Below are 27,778 nucleotides of genomic sequence, written 5' to 3'. Positions count from 1 at the left end.
TTCTCCTTCATTTGCTGAGCTCCAGCCACACTAGCCTCCTTATTTCTTGGACTCACCTAGCTCATTCCTTCATCAGGGCCTTTGCACTTTCTGTTCCCTATGCCAAATGCTTTTCTCCCATATTGTTGGATAGCTGGCTCTTTCCTCTCATTTAGCTTAAATGTCATCTCAGAGAGGCTTTCTTGGCACCCCCTGTGTAAAATAGCCCCCATCCCTCTATCTCTTAATCCTGTTTTATTTTCTCCATAGTTCATCTTATTTAGCATCACTCATTGTCCCTTACCTAGAATGCCAGCACTATGAGGGCAGGAATCTCGCCAATCCAGTTCACTGCTTTATCCTCAGGGCCTGGCACATAGTATATGCTCCAGTTATTTATTGAAATAGCTGGTGGAAAAGAAAGCTTTCTGGACAAAGGGAAAAGTAAAGGGGTTCTAATACGTATGCTCCTATCATAGACCCAACCCATTATGTGTTTGTTGTGTAAGTCTTATAAGAGCCCTTTAGAGTTAGGTACTCTTTTTATACCTATTTGACTGATGGGAAAACCCTGATGCAAAGAGGTAAAGTAACTCACCCAGGAACAGGAAAAGCTGGGATTCAAACCCAGGCAGGGGGCCCTATTCCTCTCCATCTTTCTGATATTTGAGCTGGGACTTCAAGATAGGATTTCAGCAAGTGAAGAAGGAGGAGGGCATTCCAGGCAGAGGAAGTGGTGGGAGCAAAGGCATGGGGCATTAGGCAGTCCAATAGGTGTTGAAGGATAGGTGAGCAGCCTGGTGCAGCCTTGGAAGGCCAGAAAAGGGTCTTAATTCTCTCCCGAGGGTGATGAGGTGGAAGGCTTTGAAGCAGGCAAGTGGCATGACCAGAAATGCAGTAATAAAAGGTCACTCTGGGCAGCATGAAGAGATTGACCAGGAAGGGGAAAAAGAGGTGGGGTGGGGAGGGGGATCTGTCTCATGTCACTTTTCATTCTTTTCCACCAGCCCCTTGGGGTAGCCACAGGAGCCCCTAACCCTCACATGTCATTCCCCTTCATCTTTTTTTAGGCTCATCCAGTGAGGACTGGAAGTTGAGGGTTCTAGGCCCAGGCATCAGAGTGGACCATGGCCCCCAGCCCATGTGGCCTCCTGCTGCTATTGCTACTGCCATCCCTGGGGACTGGCCCTGCCATGGGCCTTCCCAGGCCACAAGAGGACTTGGAACCACACCTGATTCCAGGAGCCCACCCCAAGGGTCCTGTTGGCACAGAGCCCGAAGGCCTCAACTTCCTCTGGGAGAAGTCCAGAGATGAGAACCCTTGGAACTCCAGTGTCCCCCAGGTCCCTGCTGAGGAGGTGCCTCAGAGGACTGAAGAGTCTCCCCTTGGCCCAGCCCTGCATGGACCTAAAGCAGCCCAAGGGGCTGAAAGAGAAGGACTCCCAGTAGCCGATGACTTCCAGGTGGCTCAAGGGCCAAGTTCTCAGGGCTGGACAGGACCTCCTGACTCACAGGAGCCTCTGGAGCAAGATGTACCACCACCCCATCCAGTGGGGTCCCCCCATCTCACTTTCATCCCCACAACTCCCAGAATCCAACTCAGGGTAGCCACAGTTCCTCCCTCCTCAGGGGAGCCTGGTGCTCAAATGGGACAGCAACCACTTGGAGATGAGGATCTGGTTGCTGAAGCCAAGCCCAGGGTCACAGAAACATCCCCCTCAGCCCACCAGGTTCCTCTCCACACTCTTGTACCCCATTCAGGCACCATCAGGAGGCCAGTGCTGGAAGAACAGGGTGGGGGTGAGGAAGACTTTCAGGAGGCAGCTCAAGGTTCCCTCTTCACCCAGAAAGATCCAGCAGCCTCTGAGGTTGGCTCAGTATCCCCAGTTGAGGAGATATCCACTCAGGAGCATGGGTCCCAGCCAGACCTGGCCTTGGCCAGAAGCCTTCCTCCTGCTGAGGAACTTCCAGCTGAGCCTCCCAAGAAAGCTGGAGGTGGGGAGATCTGGGAAGTCAGTTTTCCAAGTCCCTCACCAAAGCAGGCTGACTTCCCTGATGTTCAGGGCTCACCAGGTCCTCCAGCATCAGAGACTCCTGATGGGCAGCCCAAGCCAGGTGGGTACCAACATGAGGATGCCAAGAAGGGCTGGGAGGAGCAGTGTTCCATGGCAGCTGGATGCTTGTTTCTGTGTACCTTCTGGTCCCTCTGGGTCCCATTTTCCTCACTCTGGAAATGAGAGTGATTGTGCTTCCCTTCTGGGGGGATTAGACTTTGGGGACTGCTGGAGGGTCAGGCAAACTAATGACTGTTTTTGTCATTTCAGAGATAGCAGTAATGAATGGAGCAGACCCTGTCTCTCCCCAGCGGGTGAGAGGAGCAGTGGAGGCCCCAGGTACCCCCAAGTCCCTCATCCCTGACCCCTCGGACCCTGGCCCAGCTACAGCCCAAACAGAGAGCCCTGTGAGGGCCCTGCAGCCAGGTGAGGGCATGGCTGGGAATTTGGGGAGAGTGGGTACTCTGTTTAATAACTAAGAACCTATGTGAGGTCCATATGGGAGGCTGGGGAGTAAATGAGGACAGACACCTCCTTAAAGGAATTGGCTAGGACTTCCTTCAAACAACTTGGGATAATAAACTAATATTCACTGGCACTCTGGGAGAAGTCATTTGACCCTTTGGGGCTAGAATGTTCTTAAATGTAATGTGGATGTATTTAGTGCAGTGATTTTCCAACTCTGGCAAATCACCCAAGGAGCTTTTTAAAAATTCCCAAGGAATTCTGATACAGTTGGTCTCCAGGTGATTTTAATATGCAGCCCATGTTGAGAATTGCTGTTATATTATTAATAAAAATGATAGCTCACATCCATTTAACACTTATTGGGTGCTGAGCATTATGCTAAATATTCAGTCCTCACCACAATCCAGTGAGGTAGGTGCTGCTACCATCCCCATTTTACAGATGTGCTTGGAAAAGTTAAATAACTTGCCCACCACATTGGGGAATAATGGAAAATCAAAAACACTTTACAAAGGGATATTTTAATATTGTTATTATTGCAGATGAAGCTGAGGAGTGGCCCGGGCGCCCCCAAAGTCATCCCCCAGCACCCCCAGTCCAGGCCCCCTCGACGTCACGCCGGGGACTCATTCGGGTCACCACACAGCGCGCATTGGGTCAGCCACTCCCTCCGGAGCCCTCAGCCAGCTCCATGGCATCCGCCCCAGCCTCTAGCCCCCCGGCCAACGCCACCGCACCCCCTCTGCGCTGGGGTCCCCTTCGGCGGGTGCTGAGCTTTTCCTGGGAGCTGCACGTCTATGGGGTGGGGGTGCTCTTTTTTCTGCCGGCGTTGCTGGCAATGGTGTCTCTGGCAGCCGCCCCTGCGGGGTCCTGGCTGGCACTGGTGGCGGCGGTGCTGGTACTCCTAGCATCGGGCTTCCGATCTGCCTACATGCTTGCGGACCCCTACGGCTCGCAGGCGCGACTGGGTTTGCGCGCCGGCCTGGTGCTCTACAACCTACCCTTCCCCTTGCTGCTCACTGCGCTGGCGGCCCTGACCCTACTCGGCCTGGGTGCCGGGCTGCCACAGCAGCTGCAGAACCCGCTTCTGCTGGGAGTAGTGGCGTTGGTGCACGGCGTGGGGTTACTCGCTACAGACCTGATGTCGTCGAGGCCCACGCTCAACCTCCTGGCTCAGGGCATCTCGTGTGCCTGGGGTGCAGTCGTGGCTCTGGGCACGCTTTGCCTGTGCCGTCGCCGCCTGCTGGATGGGCCGCGGGGTTGGGATGCCAGCCCGGGCCCGCGGCTGCTGGCAGTGGCGGGAGCGCTGGGGTTTCTGGCCAGCGGCTTACAGCTGGCGGCCTCCCTCTGGCTCTATCCAGGCCCAGGCCGCGTGGGCCACTTCTCGTGGGCCTGGTGGGGAGTCCACTTCTGGCTGCGCCTGCTGGAGCTGACGTGGGCACTCACCTTGGCGGTAGCTGCTGTGGTTGCCGCGCGGCCTAGGCCGCCCACGGAGCATGCGTGCTGGGCTAAGCTGCTGCGCCTGGCGTGTCCCGCGCCCTCGGGCAAAAGCGAGGTGCCCGACCGACCCAACAACTGCTATGCGGGGCCCAGTGGCGTCGGCGCAGGCAGCTTGGACATCAGCAAAAGCCTCATCCGCAACTCCGCGGAGGGGGGGCCGCCTGCCACGCCCAGTTCAGGCGCCTGGGGCTCGGCTGCGTCGCTGGGCCGCGGTCCCCAGAGTGGCCCGGGACTCTCTCGTAGCAGCGTGGGACCAGCACCATCGATGAGTGAGCTGGACCTGCGGCCGCCTTCGCCCATCAACCTGAGCCGCAGCATCGACGCCGCGCTCTTCCGAGAACACTTGGTACGAGACAGCGTGTTCCGGCGCTGCGGCCTGCGCGGCCTGGCCTCTTCCCCATCTGGAGGCGCGCTGCGGCCGCGCCGGGGCAGCCACCCCGACGCTGAGCTCGATGGCGCGGGCTCTTCGCTCCTTCGTGGCCGCTGCCGGTCACTCAGCGACGTGCGCGTGCGCGGATCAGTCCCACCACACACAGTGGACGAGCCTGATCAGGTGGCTTCAGGCAGCTCCATGGACAGCTTTTCCCGGGGCTCGCTCAAGATCAGCTGGAACCCGTGGCGCCATGGGCTGTCGTCGGTGGACAGTCTGCCTCTAGATGAGCTACCCAGCACGGTGCAACTACTGCCTGCCCCAGTCCCTGCTCCTGTTCCTGCTCCCACCCGACCTGGGGAACCCCCTAGTGAGGTCCAGCCTTGCTGCAAGCGCGGGGACTCCCGCAGCGCCTCCAGTGACACCATTGAGCTCTGAGCTGCCCCCATGCTGCTGCAAGGCCCAGCCCTTGGTGAGCATATGGCATGGCTGACTGGAACAGTTGAGCACTTGAAAAATTGGTATCCCGAGGCCTGAACCTGATTGCAGACGCAGAGACAGCCAGGAGTGAACCCACTCCCCACCCGTTTTTTTGTTTTATATATCTCTGTTTTTGTTCCAGCAGGTATTTTGCACAGAGGCCGGGACTTACGCGGAATACAGGGTGGACATGCATGGATTTAGGTATGGGAAATGGGGTCCAGGTGCCCCAAACACCCCTCCAGACTCCCCATTGTGGGGAGATGAGGCTCGCTTGTCTAAATTGACTGTCCTCTTTGTGCCAAAGAAATAAACCCTTAGGACTTGGCTCATGCCTCCCTCTGGCCATGCCAGGATCCTGTTCAGAGGAGAGGTAGGAGCCCCCCCTCCCCCAGTAATTCCAAGTCCAGAATGTGTTTGGGGACAGGGGGACTTCCAAAGGAAAGGGTACTAGACCCTTAGCAGCTTTAGAAATAAGGCTATCAACATTTTATTGTTGAACATCTGTTTGTTGTACACTATCTTCAGCTCTTCACATTCATCACTTTATTTAATTCTTATAAGCCTAAGTGGAAAGCATTATCATGCCCATTTTATAAATGAGAAGAGTGAGGTTGAGAGATGAAAATCATTTGTCCAGGGTCCTTTGGCCCAAATAATAGCTGATACTGAACCCAGAAAGTTCCATCCCTAAGGCTGGATCCTCCATCCCCTTCTCCTAACACAACTTAAGGGCCAAGCCTTGCCTCCCTCTGTTCCTCCACCATGGTAGCCCTCAATTTCCCAAGGTTTTAGAAAAATTCCCCAACAGTTAGGGGGCTCTCAGTAGCTCAGGTCAACCTATGGGCGGCGGGCAGCAGTAAGATCGAAGCTTCTCCATTTTCCAAGACCTTTCTTTATTTCCTGAGATGAATAAATAAATCAGTGGCTGAGGGGTCGGGATGTGGAGACGGAACAGGAGCTGGCAACATGCAGCTGGCAGGAAGAGGCTATGAAGGGCCCAATCCTGCGGGGACCCCCCCCTCCTGGACAGGGGCCAAAGCTCACTAGCAGCCACCATAAAGAGACATTTTAAAAAATCCACACATTGTAAAGCCTGCTCAGTGCCCCCCAAGGCCAAGATCCTATGGCATCCACCTTTAGGGCTACTTCCTCATCATAGGAGCCTCACTTGCCCTGGCCTGTGTGCCTAGGCTGCTCCACAGGTGGGTAGGGGGTACTTATCCCACTCTCAGAAATAAAGTAAGTTGCCTTGAGTGTCCAGGAGAGAGGCCTGACTTCTGGGGGCAGCCTGGTGGGAAGAGATCCTGCAGGTGTGGCAGAGATTATCTGCCCTTGATGAAGCCTTCCAGCACACGGTCACTGCGCTCTGACAACCAGTAGCCAGTCATGGCTGCCACAGCCCCAATGAAGATAGCGGTAAAGACCAAGTCACCCTTGGCGGCCAGTGTGGCTAGAGCACAGATGATAACACCAAAGAACATCTGCTGCAGCACCACCAGCTCATCCTCTGTCATCTCTGAGAAAAAGCCTGCTGACTCTGCGAGGAATAAGAGAAGCACCTGTCACTCTTCCCCCATTGCTGGAGTCTCCCACACACCCAATCATCGTTGCCACATGCCTGCGGGGCATGCCAGCACAATGTCATTTACTGCTGAGAACAACTCAGAGGGGCAGTTATTATCCCTGTCTCACTAAATGGGACACTGAGGCTCAGAGAGGTGAAGAGATTTGCCCAAGGCCAAGTGGTGAGCCAGTTGCGACAGAGCATGTATTATGTGTACTAGCCAGCTTCAGAGCCAAACTGCCTGGACTTGACTCCCAGCTCTGCAACCTGCTTGCCATGTGGCCCTGGGCAAGTTGCTTAATTTCTCTGCATCCTAGTTTCCACTATGTAAAATGGGGATGAGAAAGATACCTACAGCATTAGATTTGTTTTAGGGGCAAAGTAAGTTAATATATGCAACATGCTTGGAACAGTGTCTGACACATGGTAAGAGCTGTGGAAGTGATCACTATTGTCATCATTGTTACTGTCCATCTCACCACAATAGCCCACAATAGCTCTCAGCAGGTCAGGGCTGGGGCTGGTCCCACTAGACAGATAAGAAAAGAGGCTAGGGGAGCAGAGTAATTTGATGCCAAGTCTGATTTTCTTTCTACCCCAGGGAGGTGTGAGGCGACCAAAAAACCACTCAAGATCAGATGTAGGCTTTCAGTCTCAGTGCAGCCTCATGGGGGCTGAGGGGTGAGGGGTGGGGGACAGAGCCTGTAAGTGCCTGGAGAATGGGTTTGCTGAGGGCCAAGTTGGGGCTCACCTGGGATCTGCTCCTTCACACAGATGCCCTCAGTTTGTTTGTAGCCCTCGGCACAGACACAACGGTAACTGCCCTCGGTGTTCTCACATTGCTCGTTTTCTCCGGGACACAGCTTTGTCTCACACTCGTCCACATCTTAAGGAGGGGCAAAGAGGGATCAGAGCCCTGATGGCCAGGGTCCCATATGTACCACCCCTGACTCCGTCTTGCTCACATCCTGACATTCCCTTATGCCCTTGCCCGGGTAACATTCCATCCTTCCCCTGCCCTGCCCATATTTCAGCCCCTCTCAATTCATGGTGGCAAGGCACTCCAAGGTGCCCCAATGGCAAGAGACTCACCGAGACACTTGGAGCCCACCTGCTGGTAGCCAGGGCTACACTTCTTACAGCGGCCTGGCCCTGCCCCCATGCAGCCAAGGCAGGCCTTGGCACAATCTGGAGAAGAGAGAGGAGAGAGAAGTTTAAGAGCTGCCCTTAGGCCCAAGGGGATTCTGGTGCCTGAGAAGGCAGATGTTTCGGGGAAACAGGCATTGAGCATCTCCTCCTACCCTTCCCACATCCCCTCCTCTGCAGGAGTGGGACACTCACCTCGGCACTCATAGGAGCCCTCCGTGTTCACACAGAATTGATCAGCTCCACAGTTGGCTCGCTCTGTGCCACACTCGTCGATATCTACAGAGAAGCCGGCAAGGTGGGCAATTTCAATCCCTAGTTCACTAATAGGGAAGCAGAGGCCAGAATTGTTGGGGAATGGACTTGCCAGGCTCATATGGTGTGGCAGCAACTGCAGCCTGTCCACCAGCACAGAAGTAAAGGTGCAGCTGGAATCCAGGCTGCCGAGGCAGAGACTACATTTTCCACTCTGCCTTGCAGTTCAGTATGGCTCTGTGGTTGAGTTCTGGCCAGCAGGACGTAAACAGAAGTAATGTGCTCCACTTTTAGCTTGGCTTTGAAGCATCAGGCTTGGACTTATCCATGCATTTTTTTTCTCTTTCTTACTTCCTGAGTGCCAGATCATGGAATACAGAAGTGCCCGTGAACTAGCCTTAATCACAAAGACAACACCCAGTAGGATGACTGCACAATAAGAAAGAAAGAATCTGGGTCCTTGAATGATTGTGACAAGTAGAGCTTCCCTGCCAGCTTGGACCACTTGCTTTGAGATTGACATAAGATAAAAATAAACCTCTATATTCCTTTTTTTAGTATGTTTTTAATGATTTTATTTTGAGAGAGAGAGGGGAAGGGAGAGATAGAAACATCAGTGAGAGAGAAACATCATTGGCCTCCTCCTTCACACCCCCTACGGGTGATCAAGCCCACAAACCGGCGTGTGCCCCAACCAGGAATTGAACCGGTACAACACTCTCAGTCCATGGGACAACACTCATTCCACTGAGCCACACTGGCTGGGCAAACCTCTATATTCTTTAAGCCACAATCTTTGGGGATCTTCTTCGTACAGCAGCTTAGTCATTACTCTCACCTATATAAATGGCTGGATTTGAGATCAAACCAAGTCTCAAACCCAGGTTTCCAGACCCAAGTTCAGTATCCTCATTCCTTGGGCTAACCCTTTCTCAATTTTGAGACTTGGTCTAAATGACACTTCCTCTAAGAAGCCTTTCCTGATTCCTTACCACCACCAAACTGGATCAGGGACATCTCTCACCATACAAAGATCAGTCTGTACTGTAAGTGCCTGGTTACTTTTCTGCTTTCCCAACCAGGCTGAGATCTCCATAAATATGGGAACTGTGTTGGTCCAGCCCAGAGATGTGGGTATTAATGGAAAACCAAGCCCAGGCCCCTGCCCACCTCCCCAGTCCTAGGGCACAGCCCCACTCACCTACACACTTGAGGTGATGCAGGGCCCAACCTTTCTTGCATTGTAAACAGTTTGATTCCTCGGGTCCCGAGCAGCGGGCACAGGGGCCAAAACAAGCTGGGTGGAATGGCGGAAGTATGAGACTGAGCAGGCAGGCACCCCATTAGCCCCTGCCCAGCACCTCACCTTTTGGCTACCTACCCGAACATACCAGATGACTGGCGTTGCGTTCTGCCTCAAAGTAGCCGAGGCTGCATTGGCCACAGGCCTCACCCCCATAGCCGGCTTGGCAGTCACAGTGCCCGCTGCCCCCTCGAGTCCCTTCCCCTTCACAATGCCCGTAGCCACCGCAGGGCTTCTCTGTGCCCCCAGGACAGGCTGTGAGCAGACACCAAACCAGGTGAGATTGTAAAAGCAATCTTGTATATAGAAAACATTAACATTTTTGGAGAGAAAACTTAATTTTAATGGCAACATAATATTTTATCATAAAACTGTATATAATTTATTTAACCACTACCCTACTGTGTAACAATTATTTACAAATCTTTTCTTTTATAAAGACTGACTGACCATCCTTGTCACTAACTCTTTATGTGCAGCTTCTGGAGAGATTTTTCTAAAAGAGGATGGTAGTTAGTTTAGCTCCTGACTCAGAACTGTGTGTAGAAAAAGGTGGTGACAATGGAGGCTTCAGGACAGTACCTGCCAACCCTAGGAAAGTGAAATTCCCCTTAGTCCAAGAGATGGGGCATGGTCTGATCCAGGCACTGGAAATGAGGGATGGGGGTGGAAGCATTTCTCAAATACAGGATGAAACTAGCAGCATCTGACTCAGTCTGACTGCATATCTTTTTTCAGAGCCATTCCCATTGATTTGCTCATCTCGCCAACTCTGCAAGGCAGGTAAGAACTAAGGTCCAGAGAAGTTATCTGAGCAGTCTAAGCTCACACAGCCAGCTTGGGGCAGAGCTGGGACTAGAGTCCTAGCCTCAGCAGTCCCGTCCCATCCCTCAAGAGAAACTTGAATAACTCACGAAGGCAGGAGGGCCCGAAGGTGCCTGAGGGGCAACAGAGCTTCAGGGAATCTAAGCAGAGCCACTGGAAGAGATCTGGGGCTTCCTGCTGCCTGAGATGGGGAGGTGGTGTGACATGGAGGGGGCTTTAGACAGTGTCAGAGATGCTGCCCACCCCACTCCCAACATACCACAGAATCTGTGATACAACCCATCTTGGGCCTAGGGCCCTTAAGGCCACCTGACCAACACCCTTTCCTCATTTGTCAAAGGGGTAAACTGAAGCTCACAGTGAGAGCTTAGGTCCCAAAACAAGTCCTTAGCAGATCTGGGTTTGGAAGAAGCCAAACAAGGACACAGCCCCTAGCCCGCAACCCCTTGCTTTACTACCAGGCCCTGCCTGTGGCCCCTCCCCAGGAAAGCCCCCACACCACTCACTTGTGAAACCACCAGCTCTCCACTAGCTCCTCACTCAGCTCCAGCAGGCGGTGGCACTGAAAGTCCGACTTGCTGCACACGTTCTCAAGCACCTCTACCAGGCGGGTCTCACTGGCCAGACAGGAGAGGGTGGTGGAAAGACATTTCACTACACCCACCACCCTCCTTCAGGCCTCCTCTCCACCGCTCCTCATGCCATGACAATATCAAAAGAAAGGACATAGGGTATAATAGAAGGGATAGTGGTTTTGAGAGTCAGAAAGACCTGGGTTCGAATCTAGTTGTGTGACCTTGGGCAAGTCAACTTGTCTTGAACCTGTTTTCTCATCTGTAAAATGGGGACACCTCCCCTACAGGTTTGTTGTATGATACCTCAATTCCTGCATCTGCACAATGAAATATATACCCTTGCTGGGTAGATGTAATTAAAAACATATAATATAACAAGTGTTGCCCTAGCTGGTTTTGCTCAGCAGTTAGAGCATCGGCCTGTGGTCCAGAGAGACCCAGGTTCAGTTCCCACTAAGGGCACGTACCTCAGTTGCAGTTTGTCCCCGGCCCTGGTTGGGTGGTGTGGGTGGCAACCACTCGATGTGTCCCTTTCACGTCGATGTTTCTCTCTCTCTCTCCCTCCCACTCTATCTGAACAAAAAAAATGGAAAAATGTCCTTGGATGAGGATAAAAAAAACCAAAACAAGTGTTAGTGAGAATGTGGAGAAATTAGAACCCTCCTACATTACAGGTGAGAATGAAAAATGTGCAGACATTGTGGTAAACAGTTTGACAGTTCCTTGATAAGTTAAACATGGAATCACCATAGGACTCAGTAACTGCACTCCTGGGTTTACACCCAAAAGAATGGAAAACAGGTGTTCAAATAAAAACTTGTAAACAAATGTTTATAGCAATAATATTCACAATAGCCAAAAGGTAGAAACAATGCAAATGTTCATCAAATGATGAGTGGATAAACAAAATGTGGTATATCCATACAACAGAATATTATTAAGCCTAAAAAGGAATGAAATACTGATATATGCTACAATATGGATGAACCTTGAAAACAGTATAAGTGAAAGAAATCAGATATAAAAAGCTACATATTATAGGATTCCAACAGAATTAGCAAATCCATTGAGACAGAAAGCAAATTAGTGGTTGTCAAGGGTTGAGGGGAGAGGAGAATGAGGAGTGACTAAAGGATATGGAGTTTCTTTTTGGGATGATTAAAATGTTCTGGAACTAGTAGCAATGCTTGCATAACACTGTGAATGTACGAAATGTCTCTAAGGGCAAATGTTATGTGTTGTGCATTCTACCTCAATAAAAAAATTAAATATGTGTGTGTGTGAGCACATATAATGTATTATGTACTCAAAGAGTCTGACACAATGCCTGGCATATAGGAGGAGGTGATTAAAAAAAAACAAAACAAAACAAAACAAAAATGGGAGCCATTATAGAACTAGAAGTGCCCTGAGGGTTATCTTGGCCAATTCCCTCATTCCCAAATAAAGAAACTGAGGCCTATTGAGGAAAAGGAAAATGACCGATGTTATATAATAAAACCTTTTATTTCTAATGGGCATCACACTTTAATCCTTACCACAATTATATGAAATAGGCAAAACAGGCATTAATATCCCCATTTTACAGATTAGGAAACTGAGGCTTGGAGAGATTAAGAGACCTTCCCTAGGGTACCAAGGGTCAGAACTGACAACCAGGTCTGTTTAACTCCAAGTTTTGGCTGACTCCTCCTCAATTTGACTTTGAAAAGCTGGAGGACCTAGGGCTCAGATCTTTCTTCTCAATATAATCTCACCTTGTCCTAAATCTAACTCAATTTGTCTGTTTAGTGGACATCTCAACCCAACATGTTCGAAGAGAACATCTGATTCCACCTCACCCCTGAACATTCTCCTTCCCCAGTTTTACCCATCTTAGAAAACAGCCCCACAATTCACCCAGTTTCTTGGACTCCAAACCTAGCAAGCATATTTTATTCTTATTTTCTCATACAGCCTAACGAATCCATCATCAAGTCCTATCAATCTATCTGCAAAATATACTCAGAATTTGACCCCTTCTCACCATGTTCAACATTAGATAGCATACTAACTCATGCTACTTTCATGCCTAAACTATTCATTAGCTTCTCAGCTAGTCTCCCTGCTTCCTCTACCCTGGCTCCCTATAGTCTGTTTGCTACACAGCCCTGTGAGTAATCTTTTAAAGGCAGAAATAAGACCACATCACTTCTCTGTTCAAAACCTCCCAGTGGCTTCTTTCTTCACTCAGAATGAAATCCTTTCTGTGGTCTTCTAGGCCTGGACCTCTGCCTTCACCTTCTACCACTCCATTCCAGCCACTTTTCAAATATGCCAAGCTCAGTCTCACTCTGTGTACTTCTTCTCCCCTGTTTGTCTCATAGCTTGCTTCTTCACTTCAGGTCTCTGTTCAAATGTCACACCCTGAACGCCATGCCTCTCACCATTCTGTAGTCCACCCTGCTTTGCTGTTATTCACCTGATATGACATTATTTATTTCTTTATTCATTGCCTATCTCCTCTACAAGAATGTAAGCTACTTAAAGATGGGATTTTGTTTGCCTTGTTCACTTCTGTACTATACATATTCAGTGATATTTGTTGAACGAGTAAGCATTCCCAAGAGGCTCTAGGTCCCCTTTAGTAGAGCAGAGATTGGGAGGTGAGCTATACAAACCCAGCTTTCTAGACCCTTACCTGTCTTTGTATTTGGACAACTTCTCTTCCTCCCAGGCAGTATTCCCACCTCCAAAGTTGTCCCGGATAGTTCTCTCCAGGCCCTGGAAATGGAGAAAATTAGTAATACCTACATACAGAAGTACAGTGCCTGGTGTGTTCTAGTACTTCACTATTTCACTGACCAGGAAACAGGCACAAAGAGGCAACCTGCTCAAGGCCATACAACTAGTAAGTAGGGACTTTAATCCATACAGACTTGCATTCCAGATCTCCCCACTCTCAACCACTTGCTATAGTAGCTGGGACCCTCCCACCAGGCTGCTGGTGCACCCACCTTGTTGAAGCTGTCCACCAGTCCCCGACATGTATGACACGGATGGGGCTCAGTTGGGGGCGAAGACTGGGGAGGCGGAGAGGGCTGGAGCCAAACTGGGCCTGGGAGGCTGAAGAAGAGGCTCAGGCCCCAGAGCAGAGCTGGGACCAGGCCCCTTGAATGTCGCAGGGCTATCTTTTCCCAGGCCGGGGGTCTATAGATGGAGGGCATGGTAGGGTGTGCTGAGATGCCACGGGTCTGGAAGCCCAGATCTGTTATATATGGAAAAAAAAAAAAAAAAAAAAAAGGAGGCTGGACTGGGATATGGCCGGAGAAAGTATGGTGGAGGAAATGAGGGGGAATAAGTTATCCTCGTTACCGTTGGGGAGGTAGGCTGCACACTTGGAAAGGAGGCAGGAGTCAGCCCATTGTTTTAGGGTCTGAATATGGGTTATTACGGGCAGATCAGTGGAATGGGTCAGATTCCAAGTATTAAGGGAGAAGCCGGATGAACGATCTTGTGTGGAGGAGCCCAGATCCGGATATGAAGAGAAGGGGTCAGGGTCAGGGCTCGCAGGCGGCAAAGGCACGGCCCACAAGCCGGCTAGGGAGGATCCAGATCCGTGTAGATTGTGGGGGAGTTAAGAGGCGACGCACCCAGCCCGCTGCTGGCGCAGACAGCTCAGTCTCCTCAGCGCCCCCTCCGCTGCCGCCAGCGTAAGACGTGCAACCTCCGCCAGCTCCGCAGGCCTGAGGGCGGAGCCCCAGCCGTAGCCAATGGTGGCAAGCCATGTGCCATTACGTCATCCAGCACCAGCCAACCAGAGGCAGCACCGGGCTGCACCTGTCCAGTTGTTAAAGGGCCTTGGGGACTCGGGCGGTGGGCAGCGTGCCAGGCTAGCCACTTTGTCAGAGACACACATGAGACGTAGATAGAAAAATAGCAGCTGCCTTTATTCAAGTTCTGTCCCCTGCCTCAGGTCGCATCTCGAATCCGGTCTCTTGGGTCCCCGGGGGCCGAAGGCAGCTGTCCAGTGCGGGCTGAAGGGCCCGGGACACTTGCTCCACCCTATCCCTGAGCCACCCAGGGCGGGTGGCGCCGGGCCCTTGCAGAGTCCGCAGAAAGTCAGGCATCTGGGAGGGCAGAGCGAGCACAGGCACGGCGCGGAACAGGGTGGGCACAGCATCCGGGCAGAGCAGACTGTCGAAGTAGGCCCCGATGTAGCGGCCGGAAGCCCGGCCCTGCAAAAAGTCGGGCAGCACGCAGCTGAGCGAGGCAGAGAAGGCGTCGTGCGGGCGGTGCGCCCCCGGCGCCGACATCCCGTCCTGCAGCCACTCATGGCATAGTGCCACGGCTCCGGGCGAGAAGAGCAAGACCACCATGCCGCCCTCCTGAAGGGTCTGGAGCCGCTGTGCGTGGAACCAGGCCAGGGACCCCTGCGCGCTCAGTTCACGACGACTCCATAGGTCCACGACCACGCGCAGCGGCAGCTGGCACAGCGCCGACGCCAGGGTGCCTACTAGGCGCTCGAAGCCCGCGTCGTCAGCCGAGTAGAGGAGCAGAGCCGCGCGGCCCCTGGCGGCCCCTGCCGGAGAGAACAGAGGGGAAGCGAAGATGTGAGATGGCCTGAGGCCCGGCCCGCTGGGGGCGGCCCCCTGCCCCGCGCTTGCTCACACTCACCCCCCAAGCGGACATCCTCCTTCAGGAATCTCAGCCACCCTGTTAGGGAAGAGGGGTGGAGGCAGAGGGTGAGCTCAGCCCCTGCTTCCTTTCTTCCAACTCCCAGGCCCGCTCCAATCCTGCCCCTGGGGAATGGGGAGCCGGAAATGACTCACCTTTCACATGATCCTTTTTGAGGAGGAGGAGAAGGAAAAGCACAGCAACAAAAAGAAGGCAGGCCAGCCACACCAGGGCCCAGCGTTGATGAATATCTGGGAGACCCAGGGGAGGAGATGGGCTAATTAGAAACCTTACACTCTCACTCCATTTCATGGTGGGAGAGGCCCCTTCACGATGGAGAAAAACTGAAGCTCAGAGAAATGACTTGCCCAAAGTCTACAACACATAGTGTCAGAGCCAGTTTATGAACATAGATCCATCTACTTGGGTGACCTTGGATAAGTGACTTCACTTTCTGCCTCAGTTTTTCACCTCTGTAAAATTGGGATAACAATAGTACCTACTGATAGGGTTGTTGTGAGAACTACATATGTTACACATAAAGCACTTAACAATGCAGGGCCATAGTAAGTGCTCAAAAGTCAGCAATATTTTTGTTCCCTAAGCCTAGGGTAGCCGGGTCCTTGACTTCACTCTCTCAGATGACTGCAACAGTCTTCTAACTGATATCCCTGACCTATTTTTTTTGTCTCCAATTCATTCACCACATGGCAGCCCCAGAGATCTTTTTAAATAATCTGATTATAGCCTTTTGGAAAGCTCCTGCTTCTCTTCAAGTAAATCCCAAATTCCTTACATTGGCTCCCAAGGCCCTACATGGCTAAAACCCCATAAACAGATAATATTCACATATGCTAAGCACTGGTTTCCACGGAGAACTTCGAGGAATGGTCTCTTCATGTGAGCCAGATCTGGCATGCAGAAAGGCACAAGCCAAGCAGTAGGCACAGCATAAGCAAAGGCAGAGCATCTCATGACAGGAGCCTGCCTCCCAAGACATTCCAGCCACACTGACCACCTTAGAGCTCCTCAAAAAAGCACCCCAGTCTTCACAAAAATGCATCTCTACCTCCTTCACCTAGATTACAATTCAACTCGAAACTTTCACCTAAACTCCTCACCCCACCAAGGTCAAGTCCCCGTTATATGTATTCATGGCTTTGGACACTTACTTTATAGAGAGTGCTTCAAAAGCTCACACCTACCAAATGTAAGTGATTTTGGGCTAATGCCTTTCTAACCATCTATTGCTGGGGTGGGGTCAGAGACTGTGTCTTGGTGATGCTCGGATGCCCTGCAAGCTCTCATTGTGGTTTCTGAATGAATGAAGGAATGACCCTCTGATTTATCTGAGCCAGGGAAGGACAAGGCCATTGCATGTGCTGCCCTCAGGATTGGTCCCTGTCAAGATCCCTCCAGCTCCTGGAGAGCTGTGAAGAGGAAAAGGCAGTTCTTGAAATACTCACACTTGTCCATGGGGCAGGCCCATAGTGCTCCCAGGTCATCATCCCACAGCTGTAAGACACAAACAAAACCAAGTCCAGAGCCCTCAGCTATTGTTTAGCACTCACCAAGTTCTCGCCAGCCTGATCTCCAAATTCCCATCCTCAACTATGCATATTTCCAAATACACACAGCAGGTTCCCCAAAGCTGCTCTGCCTTTGCTTATGCTGTGCCTACTGCTTGGATTGTGCCTTCCTCCATGCCAGATCTGGCTCACATGAAGAGACCATTCTTTGAAGTTCTCCCTGGAAACCAGTGCATAGCACAGGTGAATGTTATCTCTTTATGGGGTTTTAGCCAGCAGTGAGAACTATGCTTCTTCAATTCTTAGCTTCCCTAGGACTGGACCAAAAAAGCACAAATAGATGGTAGGTGGGTGTTAGGGCAGTGAGGAGACCTCTGCTTGGGAAGAGGGAGAGTCTCCCTGGTGCCCTTTGCTAGGAACAGGAAGGGGTGGAAGAGGCCAAAAGTAGAGTGTTAGGGCTGTTGCCCATGGGCATTGGGGCAGGGCTTTCCTGCCATCTACTCACCTGCAGACACTGGCCTGACTGCAGGTCTTGTAGTAACTGTTCTCCAAGGCGAGCTGCTCTCTGCCAAGCCAAGGAGTAGAGAGCTGTCACCTAGGGCCACCATACCTAGGAGACCACCAGGCTGCAGCTGGGCAGAATGAGGGGGTGGCACTGGGAGCTGGGAGATTTCTGAGAGGCTACTGAGAACAGGGCCCAGGTCTAAATCACCCCCATGTTTCCAGAGACCAGCACAGAGCCTGGCACAGAGGAGGGGGAAATTGAATAGGGGGGAAATTGAATAGAGGGAAAATTTGAGGTCAAGTTTAAGATGGAGCTCGAGAGGTACATAGAGGAGGGTCCCCCAGCCCTCACCGTGGAGGCTCTGCTGAGCAGTGGGGTGCAGCCACTGGGTTCCAAGGCGCAGAGTGATCTGTTGTCCTGGGAGCCTCGTGTCTCCACCAGCAGCACATCATCCTTGAGGGGACCCAGGGAGTCTGAAAGGGTTGAGAGTCCACTCTGAGACCCAATCTTGCAGGGCACTGCCATGTGCCCCCTCATGCCTGACCTTCACCCCCAGGAGCTGGCACTTCCAGAATTCACACCTATTGCGATGCCCTGCCCCAGCCTCCTGCAGGCCCTACTCACCAGACCACAAACACTCTTGCATCTGCAGCTTCTCCTCACTGCTCACCTGCTTGGAAGGAGCCAGGGTTAGGAACACAAAGAACAGCAAGAGCCAAGGCCAGAAAGTTCTGCACTCTGGACCTGACCTTAGGCAGATCTGGGTGATTGGGAGTCATTCCATCTTCCTCAGCTTCAGCCTCGTGAGATCATTTGTGCTAACAGGCCTTAGGACCCTAAATTAGCTCTTTTCACTGCTGACAAGACATTATACATTTCTATCTAACTACTCTCTCAAAGAGGCCTCACCTGACCACCCCACTTGAAATTGCAACCTCAATCCTCCCTTTCCTTCCCCATATTTCCCTATAGTATTTATATACAATTTTTTTTAATCCTCACCTGAGGATATGTTTTTATTTATTTATTTGGGGGGGGCATTGATGTGAGAGAGAAACATTAGTTGGTTGCCTCTCATGCGCCCCTGGCTGGGGGTCGAACCCACAACCTGGTGCACTGGAGGATGCTCCAACCAACTGAGCCACCCAGCCAGGGTTTTATATACAATTTTAGTTTACTATAATAATTTACTTATTATATCTATCATCTGCCTTTTGCCATTAGAACGTAAGCTCTCTAAGGATGAACACATTTATTGGTTTTATTCACTAACATCTATCCCAAGTGCCTAAAACAGTGCCTGGCCCATAGTAGATGCTCAATAAATCTTGAAAGAATGTGTTTATGCCCTGGCTGGTTTGGTTCAGTGGTTGGAGCGTCAGCCCATGGACCAAAGGGTCTCGGGTTCTATTCCCAGTCAAGGGCACATAATTGAGTTGCACGTTCAATCCCCAGCCCCAGCTGGGGCAAATGCTGGAGGCAACCAATTAATGTGTGTCTCTCATATCGATGATTCTTTCTCTCCCTCTCCCCCACCCCTCCCTTCCACTTTCTCTGCAAATCAATGAAAAAAATATCCTTGGGTGAGGATTAACCAAAAAAAAACAAACAAACAAAAACAAAACAAAAAAAGAATGTGTTATAATCACCGTGTGAGTTGTAGAACAACCCATTATATTGGTAGGAAAATAGGATAATGATAGCAATAATGAAAGCAACTAACATTTGTTGAGCATTTAGTCTGTGCCAATCCCTAATGTGAAGCACTTCTCTTATTTAATCACTATAACCACTCTATAAAATAGTTACTGTTATCATCCCCCATTAAACAGATGAAGCTGACCTTCAGAGAGGTGAAGTGCTAAGGTAAACAGTGGTCCTCCTAAAAAGGAATCCCATAACAATTTTGCCCCAGGGACCCAAAGATAAAGTGGGTCCAGAAGACAGTACCCTGACTGGGGGTCCCCGCAGGGGTTGGGGTGGGAAAGGGGAGATTCTTCCCCCAACACGTTGCTCTGTTGCCCCCTTCTTACTTGGACACAGAGGTTGGGGTGGCCTTTCAGCAATGGGAACTCAAGGACCTTCTGTGGAAAGAGGGGGAATGAGTAGGGTCAGGAAAGGTGGCCCCCTGGGCTTGCCTTCCTCCCCAGACTCCGGGCATCGCCCACCGCCGCTTACGTTCACAGTAACATTTTCTCGTGGCAGCGGTGGGACCAGCGACTGGCAGGGGCCCCCGCCTGGTGCCTGCCAGCACAGTGTGGCCTCCGCGGACAAGGAGCATGGTGCATCCAGCCGCCAGCCCTGCGGGGGCAGCAGCTGCAGCTGGGCGACACGCCAGAGGTTGCGGTGTGCGTGGGAATCTGCAGGAAGAGGGAGTAGTCACTGCACGCCCGGATCATCAGCCTGCACTGCTCCCACCCTGGTCCCTGCAGGTCCCCTCACCATTTTTAAATGGACAGATGCTCGTTCTAATGGAGTCAGGCTCCAGAGGCCACACCTGGAAAGGAAACAGGGCTCCACCTTAGGTCACCCCAACCAACCCTCCAGAAGCATCTTTGCAAGGCCCTAGAGATGCACAAATGTATTCTTCCAGCAAACTCTATGTCAACATCTGGCACATCTTTAACAAACTTTAAAAAAATTGATTTTAGAGAGAGGGAGGTAGGGGGAGATGGGGAGAAAGAAACATCGATTTGTTGTTGCACTTATTTGTGCATTCATTGGTTGATTCTTGTGTGTCCTGAATGGGGAATGAAACCCACAACTTTTGACTGTAGGGAGGATGCTCTAAACAACTGAGCTACCCAGCCAGGGCCTTTAACAAACTTTTTGTTGTTGTTGTTAATCCTCACCCAAGGATATTTTTTCCATTGATTTTTTTAGAGAGAGTGGAAGGGGCAGGGGAGAGAGAGAGAGAGAAACATCAATGTGATCTCACATTGATTGGTTGCCACATGCACATGACCCGACTGGGCTGGAGATGGAACCTGCAACAAGGGTTTTGGGTATCAAACCCAAAACCCTTCAGTGTGCTGGCAGATGCTCTAACCACTGAGCAACACTAGCCAGGGCTAACAAACTTTGAATTAGTACCTCTATGTGTCTTAGCACTGTGGTAGGCACTAGGGACTTTAAATAATTAAATCCACTATCACTTTGTGAGAAGCCACTATGTGCCAGGCACTCACTGTCCTAAGTGTTAAAGACACATTAATTTATTCTTTCAATAGACTTTTAAAATGCACCTATTGCCCTGGTCGGTTTGGCTCAGCGGTTAGAGCGTCGGCCTGCGGTCTGGAGAGACCCGGGTTCGGTTCCCGCTAAGGGCACGTGCCTCGGTTGCAGTTTGTCCCCGGCCCTGGTTGGTCGTGCGGGTGGCAGCCACTCGGTGTGTTCCTTTCACATCGATGTTTCTCTCTTTCTCTGTTCCTCTCTCTCCCTCCCACTCTACCTGAACAAAAAATGGAAAAATGTCCTCGAGTGAGGATTAAAAAAAAAAAAAAAAATGCACCTATTATATGTTTAGTCCAGTGCTAAGCACTAGAGATAATATATCAATTTACACAGCAAACCTCTAATTAAGAGCACCTAGTACATGTCACACATTGTGCAAGGCTCTGGGGAAGTTACTAACTTTAAATTAGCTATTATTTTTTTTGCCTTCAAAGAAATGACAAATTGCAGTCAAGATAAAACATATAAATTAATAAGTTGATCACTGTTGTATGCAAAAAGAAATGAGACAGGTGCTTAAATAAAACATGATTAAATAAAAAAGGAAATGATGAATGGACAAGGAAGGACAGAAGTGCAAGGAGATGTGTAGATAGGAGAGGCCAGAAGATTGAGGGAAAGTGTTGAGAAAGAGGTGACATGTGAACTGGAAGGATTTGGTTGTATGGAAAAGAAGTGAGGACATTTTCAGGTAGTGGAAACCACCTGAGCAAAAGCACAGAGGTAGATGTATCTTGATGAATAGTTCCATCTGGATGGAACAAAATTTCCTTCAAGGGGAATCATGGGAAAGACAATGGAAAAGTTCAGTTGGAGGTCAGAATATGGAGCTCAGAATGCTAGGGAGTTCTGGGAAAGGAGGTGGGATGGGAAGTTATTGAAACAGTCTAGAGGAGAGATGATAGAAGCCCAAACTGGAGAGGAGAAGGAAAAGGAAATGGAGGGGAGAGGGAAAGAGATGAAAGGCATTAATGTCAGAGGTCAAATAAATGGAATCTGATGGCCAATTAAATGGGTAGTCAGAGGGAGAGGAAAGAGCCAGAAAATATAAGCCTAGATGTGGCACACTTCCTTATAACAGCCCTGTAAAGCTGGTACTATTATTTTTCCCATTTCACAGATAGGAAACAGGCTCAGAAAGGTGAAGTGACTTGCCCAAGGTCACACAGCTAGCAAATGGTAAGAGTCAGGATTAAAGCCAGTCTGGATTCATAGTACATGCTCTATCCCCCAGGGGAGCACAAAGAGGGAATTGGAAGAATAGAGGAAGACCAAGGAGGAGATGACATCTGAATGGGCCATGAATCATAAGTTGGAGTCCTGTGGATAAAGGATCAGGAAAAGCATTCAGTGCATGCAACAAGCAGAAGGCATAGGACAGCAAAGGTAAAGGGAGGGCCAGTCACACTGGGGAGCCATAGTTTTTACCTTAAAGGGGAGGGTAGAGAATAGAGAGACCAAGACAATTAGGGCCACCTTCTCACCAACTCCCCTGGCATACAGCTAGGCTCTGCTCCTACCTGAATACAGAGACAGGGAACCAGGTCTGTGTGGTTCAGGGTAATGGTCTGTGGCCCAGTCTGTGGGATAAACGAAAGGGAGAAAGTTAGAGAAGATAAGGAAGAGGGAAAGGCTGGAGGTTAAAATTGAGGAAACCAGGCATGCAGCAGTTCCCCCAACAATGTTCCTTGCTTTGGGTGTGGGTTGCTGTGTCCTCTTCAAGGGTTCCCTAGCATGGGCATCCACCTAGAATGAGAATAGACCTGGGAGGGGGAGATCTCACCAGGTTTTTGTGCCACCAGGGTTTTGTAGGGCCTTGGACCTGGTTCCAGTACAGGGATAATCCAAAGTGCTGCCCCTTGGAGACATCCAGCACCAGGTGTACATTCTCACCATCTGCAGACACGTTGAGCGAGGGCAGGGCTGTGGAGGGAACCAAAAAGAAACTTCCTTCACCTCTTCTGCATGCCCAAGCCTAGGTCATATCCACCGACTGACCCTTTGGAGTTGCCTTCAAACCCTGGGAGCCTCCTGGAGGACAGAACCAGTGTCCTCATTTCAGACCAGGCTTTGTCCCAGCAGCTGGGGACTGAGCTCTTGTAGGTCCCAGTATGTGGTCTGAGACCACCCTGTCCTTGCTTCTCCCTCTGTAACCAAAAGGATCCTGTAACCACTATAAAATAAATCATCCCCCTGTGCTCAGTACCCTCAGATACCCACCCCATATTTCTCCCTGAGTAAAAGACAGAGTCCTTACAAAGCCCTATCCAATCTGACTGTTGTGACCACTCCAATCTCATCTCCTAGCCCTAATTAATCTGCTGCAGAAATACTTACCTCCTTACTAATACTGAAACACACCAGACACACTTCTGTCTCAGGCCCTTTGCACGGGCTGTTCCCTCTGCATAGAATCCTCTAGACTAGAGTGAGGCCATCCCTGACAGCTGCAACTCCCAACCTCCCTACCCCTCTTTCCTGCACTTTTTCCCTAGCACTAATCACCATCTAACTATCACCTATTTCACATCTCCATGTGTTTATTGTATCCTCCCTTACCCTTACCTTGACCATGATCCTGACTCCCAGCTAGAATATCAACTCTGTGAGGGCAGGGATTTTGGTCAGTTTTGTTAATTTATCTCTAGTGCCTAGTGCTATGCCTTGGGCAAAGCAATCACTCAATATCTGTTGAATAAGAGAATCAATGTATAATTGAATGAATGATGACATGAAATGCATGATGTGTATCTGTATCATCAAAGCTCTGGTGCTGAGTAATCTTTAAGGGATTACCAGAAGCAGGGGGGCCAAGTTTTAAGATTAAAGGAACCAAAAAGAAAATGAAGTTGAAATAATTCAAGAGTTAAAAAAAAAAATCAGTGTATATCTTGATCTGGGTGGTAGTTATGCAAGTGTATACATATATAAAAATGAATTGAACTAGGCATGAAAATTAGAGCACTTTATACACTTTTCTGTATGTATATTATGCTACAATAAAAAAGAAAAAGAAAAACCATCAGAACTTTAACTTTTATAGCCCTTATTTTATGATTTAATATTATTTTTATTTGCTGTATGGGGGAGGGTGCACCATAATCTTGACAATACTTTGGGCCTCTAGATATCCTTGGTATTAATAAATGTTTGTTACAGGGAGTAAGAGATCCACCTTTAGGTTCATGGTGTCTGGCAGAGAGTAGGAGCTACTGTAGTTCATGTGTGATGAATGAATGGATGGATGGATGAATGAATGAATGAATGAATGAATGTGCTCCACAAGTTTCTGGGATATGGCAGCCCAGAACTGAAACCAACTCCAAGGGTTTCTCAGACTCTAGACCCTGGCCCTCCCTCCTCCCAGCCCCGCTGGCCCTAGCCCCTACCCCAGCAGCTCTGGATGCTGTCCTGGACTTCGAGCCCCCTGCAGTCTGGAGAAAGATCACAGAAAAGCCTCCTGTGGGGCTGGGAACCAAGGAAAGAAGGGAGGGCAATCTAACTCATGGGGAGCTCTGGGAAGGGCTTCTTGTTCCCTAAATATCGCCCAATCTATCCAATGCCCAAAATGCCTTCCCTAGGGACAGGAAAGCCATGTCACTTGTGGAGAGGAGGCATGAGGAACTGACCCTGGGAGGATGAGAGCTGACACTGCTTCCCGAGAGTGGACAGGACTAGGAAGGAGGTGAAAGCAGAAGGCGGGTGGCCAAAGGAGCGAGAAACTAGGGAGGCTAGGATTTGGGGCCCCGGAGGCTCTGAAGCCACTTACCAGGCAGCTGCTGTGTGAAATTGAGTTCCTTCTCATACCTGGGCTGAGTGTAGGACCAGATGCGTACCTCAGCCCCTACAGCAGCCTCGAAGCAGTCAAATACTACTGAGCCCTGTGAGGAGAGGGGTGGCACAAGGCTAGTGGTATGGAGTTCAGAATCCATGTCAAGGGCTGTGGGATCCTCTGTGTGGATCACTCCCTCCCCTTTTTCCCAACCAATGACTATATTCATACTGTATGGCCTGAAATTCTGCCACTGAAGTTTCCTGCAAGGGCTCCCAATTCTAAAGCACACACCCTCAACAGGGGCATCAGCAGGGCGGGGATAAGGGCTCTAGCTACTTGAGTTCTCAACTCCAGCTGTTCTGGACTACATGGCCAATGCTAAGGTGCTCGGACGCCCCCCCACAGAAGGGGTTCTCACACCCAGGGCCTCAGTAGTCCTCACGATTGCCCCGGGAGGTGGGCCAGCAGATGTTCTCCCTCTCGAAAATTGTCCATATCAGAGGAATTGGCCGGGGACTGGGGGCAGGAGGGAAAGTCAAAGGGTTTGAGTGATTTGGCCCAAGTGGAAAGACACCTCCTGGAGTAGCCCCAACACCCTGCACCACGGTGTATACATGGGGCAGACATGGTGTGGCAGGAAGTCCAGAGGAATGAATCCAGCCCACAGACTTTTCCTCTCCAAGTCTCACTTTTTCTATCTGGTAAATGAGGGTAATAATACTACCTAGTTCATGGCATTGTCATCTCATTTAATTCTCGTAACATCCATGTGAAGTAGGACTACTCTTATCCCCACTTGGAAGACAGGAAAACTGGGCATAAAGGGCTGAAAGGATTTTCTCACAGGCCTTATCAGAGTCAGGACTTAAAGAGATAATACATGTGGAAGCACTTGATAGATTTCTTATTCAGAAGATGGTTATTATTATTATTTCGCATACCACAGACTGCCCAGGCTGCACGAAGGCAGCGGGCACTTGCACCTCCAGCAGGACACAGCGGTCTGTAGGGTAGGCCTGGAAGGAGAGCACGACTTGGGCCTGGAGAGAGGCTGTGAGCAACAGGGTGGGGTTGGTCAGGCCCAGAGGCCACAGGCAACACCCTGGCCAGTGGCATTTGGGCCAGCAGGGTTCTCCTCACCGTTCTTGGGCTCTTCAAGCTCTGGGTCAGCTGCTCTTCCAAATTGTTTCTCATCTTCAGGCTCTTCCCAGTGACCTGGAAGGCCCCCAAAACAAGGCCCAGGTCAGGCCTCCTGCTCTGGGCTGGCTTTGGGCTTGGTTTTCTTCCAGAAAGTAGATGTGGAGAAGCAGGGGCCAGGCCTGGGGCCTGGGGGTGGATGGGGAGACTGGCCTGGGATCCTTTGGCCAGCGTCCTCCAGAAGAACACTGAGGGTGTCCAGTGCTGCCTGACTGCCCGATCCTCATGCCCATCCCAGATACATTCACATGTGCACGTGGATGACATGCTCACCACGCACAGCCAAGTGGACGGCCACACGCACGCAGAGGCCACAGTCAGTCTCCTCATAGCACCTCAGCACCAGTTCTGTCCGTAGGCGTGTGGGTACCAGCACGGGTCCTGGGGCAGACACCATGCTCCCAGGCAGGCAGAGCATGTCACCACCTGTGTGTGAAGGGCAGAGTGGGAGCTGAAGCTGTTCTGAACCCAGAGTTTGGTTGCAACTGACACTCCCAGAGGGCCAAGGAGCTTGGGCTCTTTGGGGGCTGAGGGTGGGACATGAGGGCATGGGACTGGGACAGCTCCCCTCCCTTCCACCAACCTAGGAAGTTCTTTTCTCTCTAAAAGTAGGGCTACTCACCCAACAGGTGGCAGGAGAGGCCCTGGGAAGGAGGTAAAGGAGAGTCAGGGTTTATGGTTCTAAATCGAACCCTCTTTCCTTCCCTGAGTTCCCCGCCTACCTCTTTCTGGGGCTCCCTATTCCAAGCCCCTCCCAGAGAAGACAGACCCAGCTCTTGCCCCCTCCCCATTCTCCTCTTACTCCATCAGTACCAGACAGACCAGCTAGGGCAGTTCTGGTGGTGACAGCAGTGACAGGAGCCAGGCTAGGGCCTTGATGGGCCTCAGACTGAACCCTGAGCCTTTTCCCACCCTCCTGGGGCCCCAGACTCACCGGAGAGCAGTGAGCAGCATCCTGAGGCCCCACAAGCCTCTCCAGAGAGAGGACCACCGGGCTTGGGCCCAGTGCAAAGGACAGCAGGAACCAGGGCACAGGCATCTTCCAGGTGCCGGGTGGCACCCAGGCACCAGGTCCTGATCTGCCCCCCCCTTGGGGGGGGCAGATACCTCACCTCTGCTCCCACTCAGTCCCCAGCAATTGGGCAGGAGGGGCCAGAATGTCTCCCAGCCTCCGGGGTCCCAGAGCTGGCGAGCTGGCACACTCCCTCTCCTGGAAGTCCTGACTCCAGTCTCAGTCCCAGCCGAAGTGCTTTCGTTTTTGGCTCCTGGCAGGCAGCTGGCTGTTCCCGCCCCACCCTGTCCCTCCCACCAACACCAGGCCTGGGAGCCAGCAGCCTTGGACTGGGGTAGTGGCCTCATCTCCTTCTTCCCCTCCTTTCCCTCCGGTCCTCCTCCCTCTCCTCCTCCTCCCCTGCTGACATGTGGCTGGGAGGGACCCTGGAGAGGGCGTAGCAGACTGGCCTCTTTGCTGAGTAAGGAAACTCTTACTCACCCTGGGAGTCCCTAAGGAGGAGGGCTGTGAGTGCACCCCAGGATCTGAGCAATCCTGGGGCATTTTGCTTCCCACACGATTCTGGGATCTTGGTGTTTACTGGATCCCCTCTTATTGGACACTCAGGGTCCCTTCACACAGACTCCCTGGGCCTTGGTGACCCTGTGTGGGTCAGGAGTTCTAATGGCAGGGGCAAGGGGAACCAGAAAGTGGGCTTTTCACCACTTCTCAGGCTATGCTCAGTGTGGTCTGGTGGGAGGAGGCACACAGGATCCAGAGCCAGCTAACGGCAGTCCCATTTGTGCTTTTGCCATGGACTGGCTGTATGCTGATGGACACACTACTTTTTCAAACTTTTTTTTTTTTTTTTTTAACTCTTCTCATGAAAGAATCACAGTGCGGATCAAGATTTCCAGGTCCTCCTTTGTCTTTCCAGTGGCATTGCATGATGAATGGCCGTATGGGTATGGACATGGAGGATTTGGGCCACAAACTGATGGATAACAACCCCCACAGGTGGTGCTGACCCTTCCCCCGAATGAACATCCTGGGCACACTAGAGACGCACGTTGTTTCTTAGTTTATCCATCATGTTTGCCTTTTTCATCTTTCTCCATCTTGATGTCCACTGTCCCACCTTTGCCCTGGCCACCCAGAGCCAAAGCCTTTTTCCCTTGGTCCAGTCCTCCCTCCCTCTCCATCTGGGCAAGGTCTCGGTCTGGGAAAGAAGGATTCCCTAGCTCCCAAGGGGGTTTTCTCCCACTTCTCTGGAGTCAACCCCCTTCAGAACTGCCATAGTTCCTGTCTCCCCTACCCCTGTTCCAATCTCTCCAGCCTGTATAGGAGTATGTGCAGACTACTTACTCTC

The 27,778-nt window shown here is 51.0% G+C and overlaps 3 protein-coding genes across 7 annotated transcripts; 1 reads left to right on the top strand and 2 right to left on the bottom strand.

The window, feature by feature from the left end:
- Nucleotides 1–1,106: 1,106 nt before the first annotated feature.
- PRRT3 (proline rich transmembrane protein 3) lies at nucleotides 1,107–4,809 on the top strand. The gene is made up of 3 exons (XM_036266986.1): nucleotides 1,107–2,094; nucleotides 2,304–2,459; nucleotides 3,044–4,809. Exons 1-3 carry the CDS (start codon nucleotides 1,107–1,109, stop codon nucleotides 4,807–4,809), a joined length of 2,910 nt encoding a protein of 969 aa, XP_036122879.1.
- Nucleotides 4,810–5,731: 922 nt separating this feature from the next.
- On the bottom strand, nucleotides 5,732–14,219 carry CRELD1 (cysteine rich with EGF like domains 1). Of its 2 annotated transcripts, none has more exons than XM_036266993.1 (11): nucleotides 14,155–14,219; nucleotides 13,519–13,769; nucleotides 13,203–13,285; nucleotides 10,454–10,564; nucleotides 10,037–10,128; nucleotides 9,201–9,377; nucleotides 9,021–9,116; nucleotides 7,760–7,843; nucleotides 7,511–7,606; nucleotides 7,170–7,304; nucleotides 5,732–6,391 (listed from the first exon to the last, which is right to left on the bottom strand). In XM_036266993.1, the coding sequence occupies exons 2-11, from the start codon at nucleotides 13,726–13,728 to the stop codon at nucleotides 6,177–6,179; spliced, it is 1,299 nt and encodes a 432-aa protein (XP_036122886.1). In that variant the 5' UTR covers nucleotides 13,729–13,769; nucleotides 14,155–14,219; the 3' UTR covers nucleotides 5,732–6,176. The 2 variants fall into 2 exon arrangements, with proteins under 2 accessions (XP_036122886.1, XP_036122884.1); XM_036266991.1 differs by having other exon boundaries at nucleotides 13,877–14,194.
- Nucleotides 14,220–14,447: 228 nt separating this feature from the next.
- Nucleotides 14,448–26,636, bottom strand: IL17RC (interleukin 17 receptor C). 4 transcript variants are annotated; one of them, XM_036266987.1, is made up of 19 exons: nucleotides 26,353–26,636; nucleotides 26,041–26,062; nucleotides 25,692–25,844; nucleotides 25,362–25,436; nucleotides 25,163–25,272; nucleotides 24,216–24,327; nucleotides 23,836–23,880; nucleotides 22,230–22,369; nucleotides 21,967–22,026; nucleotides 19,655–19,709; nucleotides 19,391–19,572; nucleotides 19,246–19,296; nucleotides 17,837–17,882; nucleotides 17,564–17,685; nucleotides 17,213–17,272; nucleotides 16,645–16,693; nucleotides 15,334–15,429; nucleotides 15,179–15,217; nucleotides 14,448–15,083 (listed from the first exon to the last, which is right to left on the bottom strand). In XM_036266987.1, exons 1-19 carry the CDS (start codon nucleotides 26,455–26,457, stop codon nucleotides 14,455–14,457), a joined length of 2,151 nt encoding a protein of 716 aa, XP_036122880.1. In that variant the 5' UTR covers nucleotides 26,458–26,636; the 3' UTR covers nucleotides 14,448–14,454. The 4 variants fall into 4 exon arrangements, with proteins under 4 accessions (XP_036122880.1, XP_036122881.1, XP_036122882.1 ...); XM_036266988.1 differs by lacking the exon at nucleotides 15,179–15,217; XM_036266989.1 differs by lacking the exon at nucleotides 23,836–23,880.
- Nucleotides 26,637–27,778: the final 1,142 nt, after the last annotated feature.

The sequence above is a fragment of the Molossus molossus genome, unplaced genomic scaffold (assembly GCF_014108415.1).
Source record: "Molossus molossus isolate mMolMol1 unplaced genomic scaffold, mMolMol1.p scaffold_m16_p_18, whole genome shotgun sequence".
Lineage (NCBI taxonomy): Eukaryota > Metazoa > Chordata > Mammalia > Chiroptera > Molossidae > Molossus > Molossus molossus.
The sequence above is the reverse complement of the archived record's forward strand: the minus strand, read 5'-3'. Positions and strand labels throughout refer to the sequence as shown.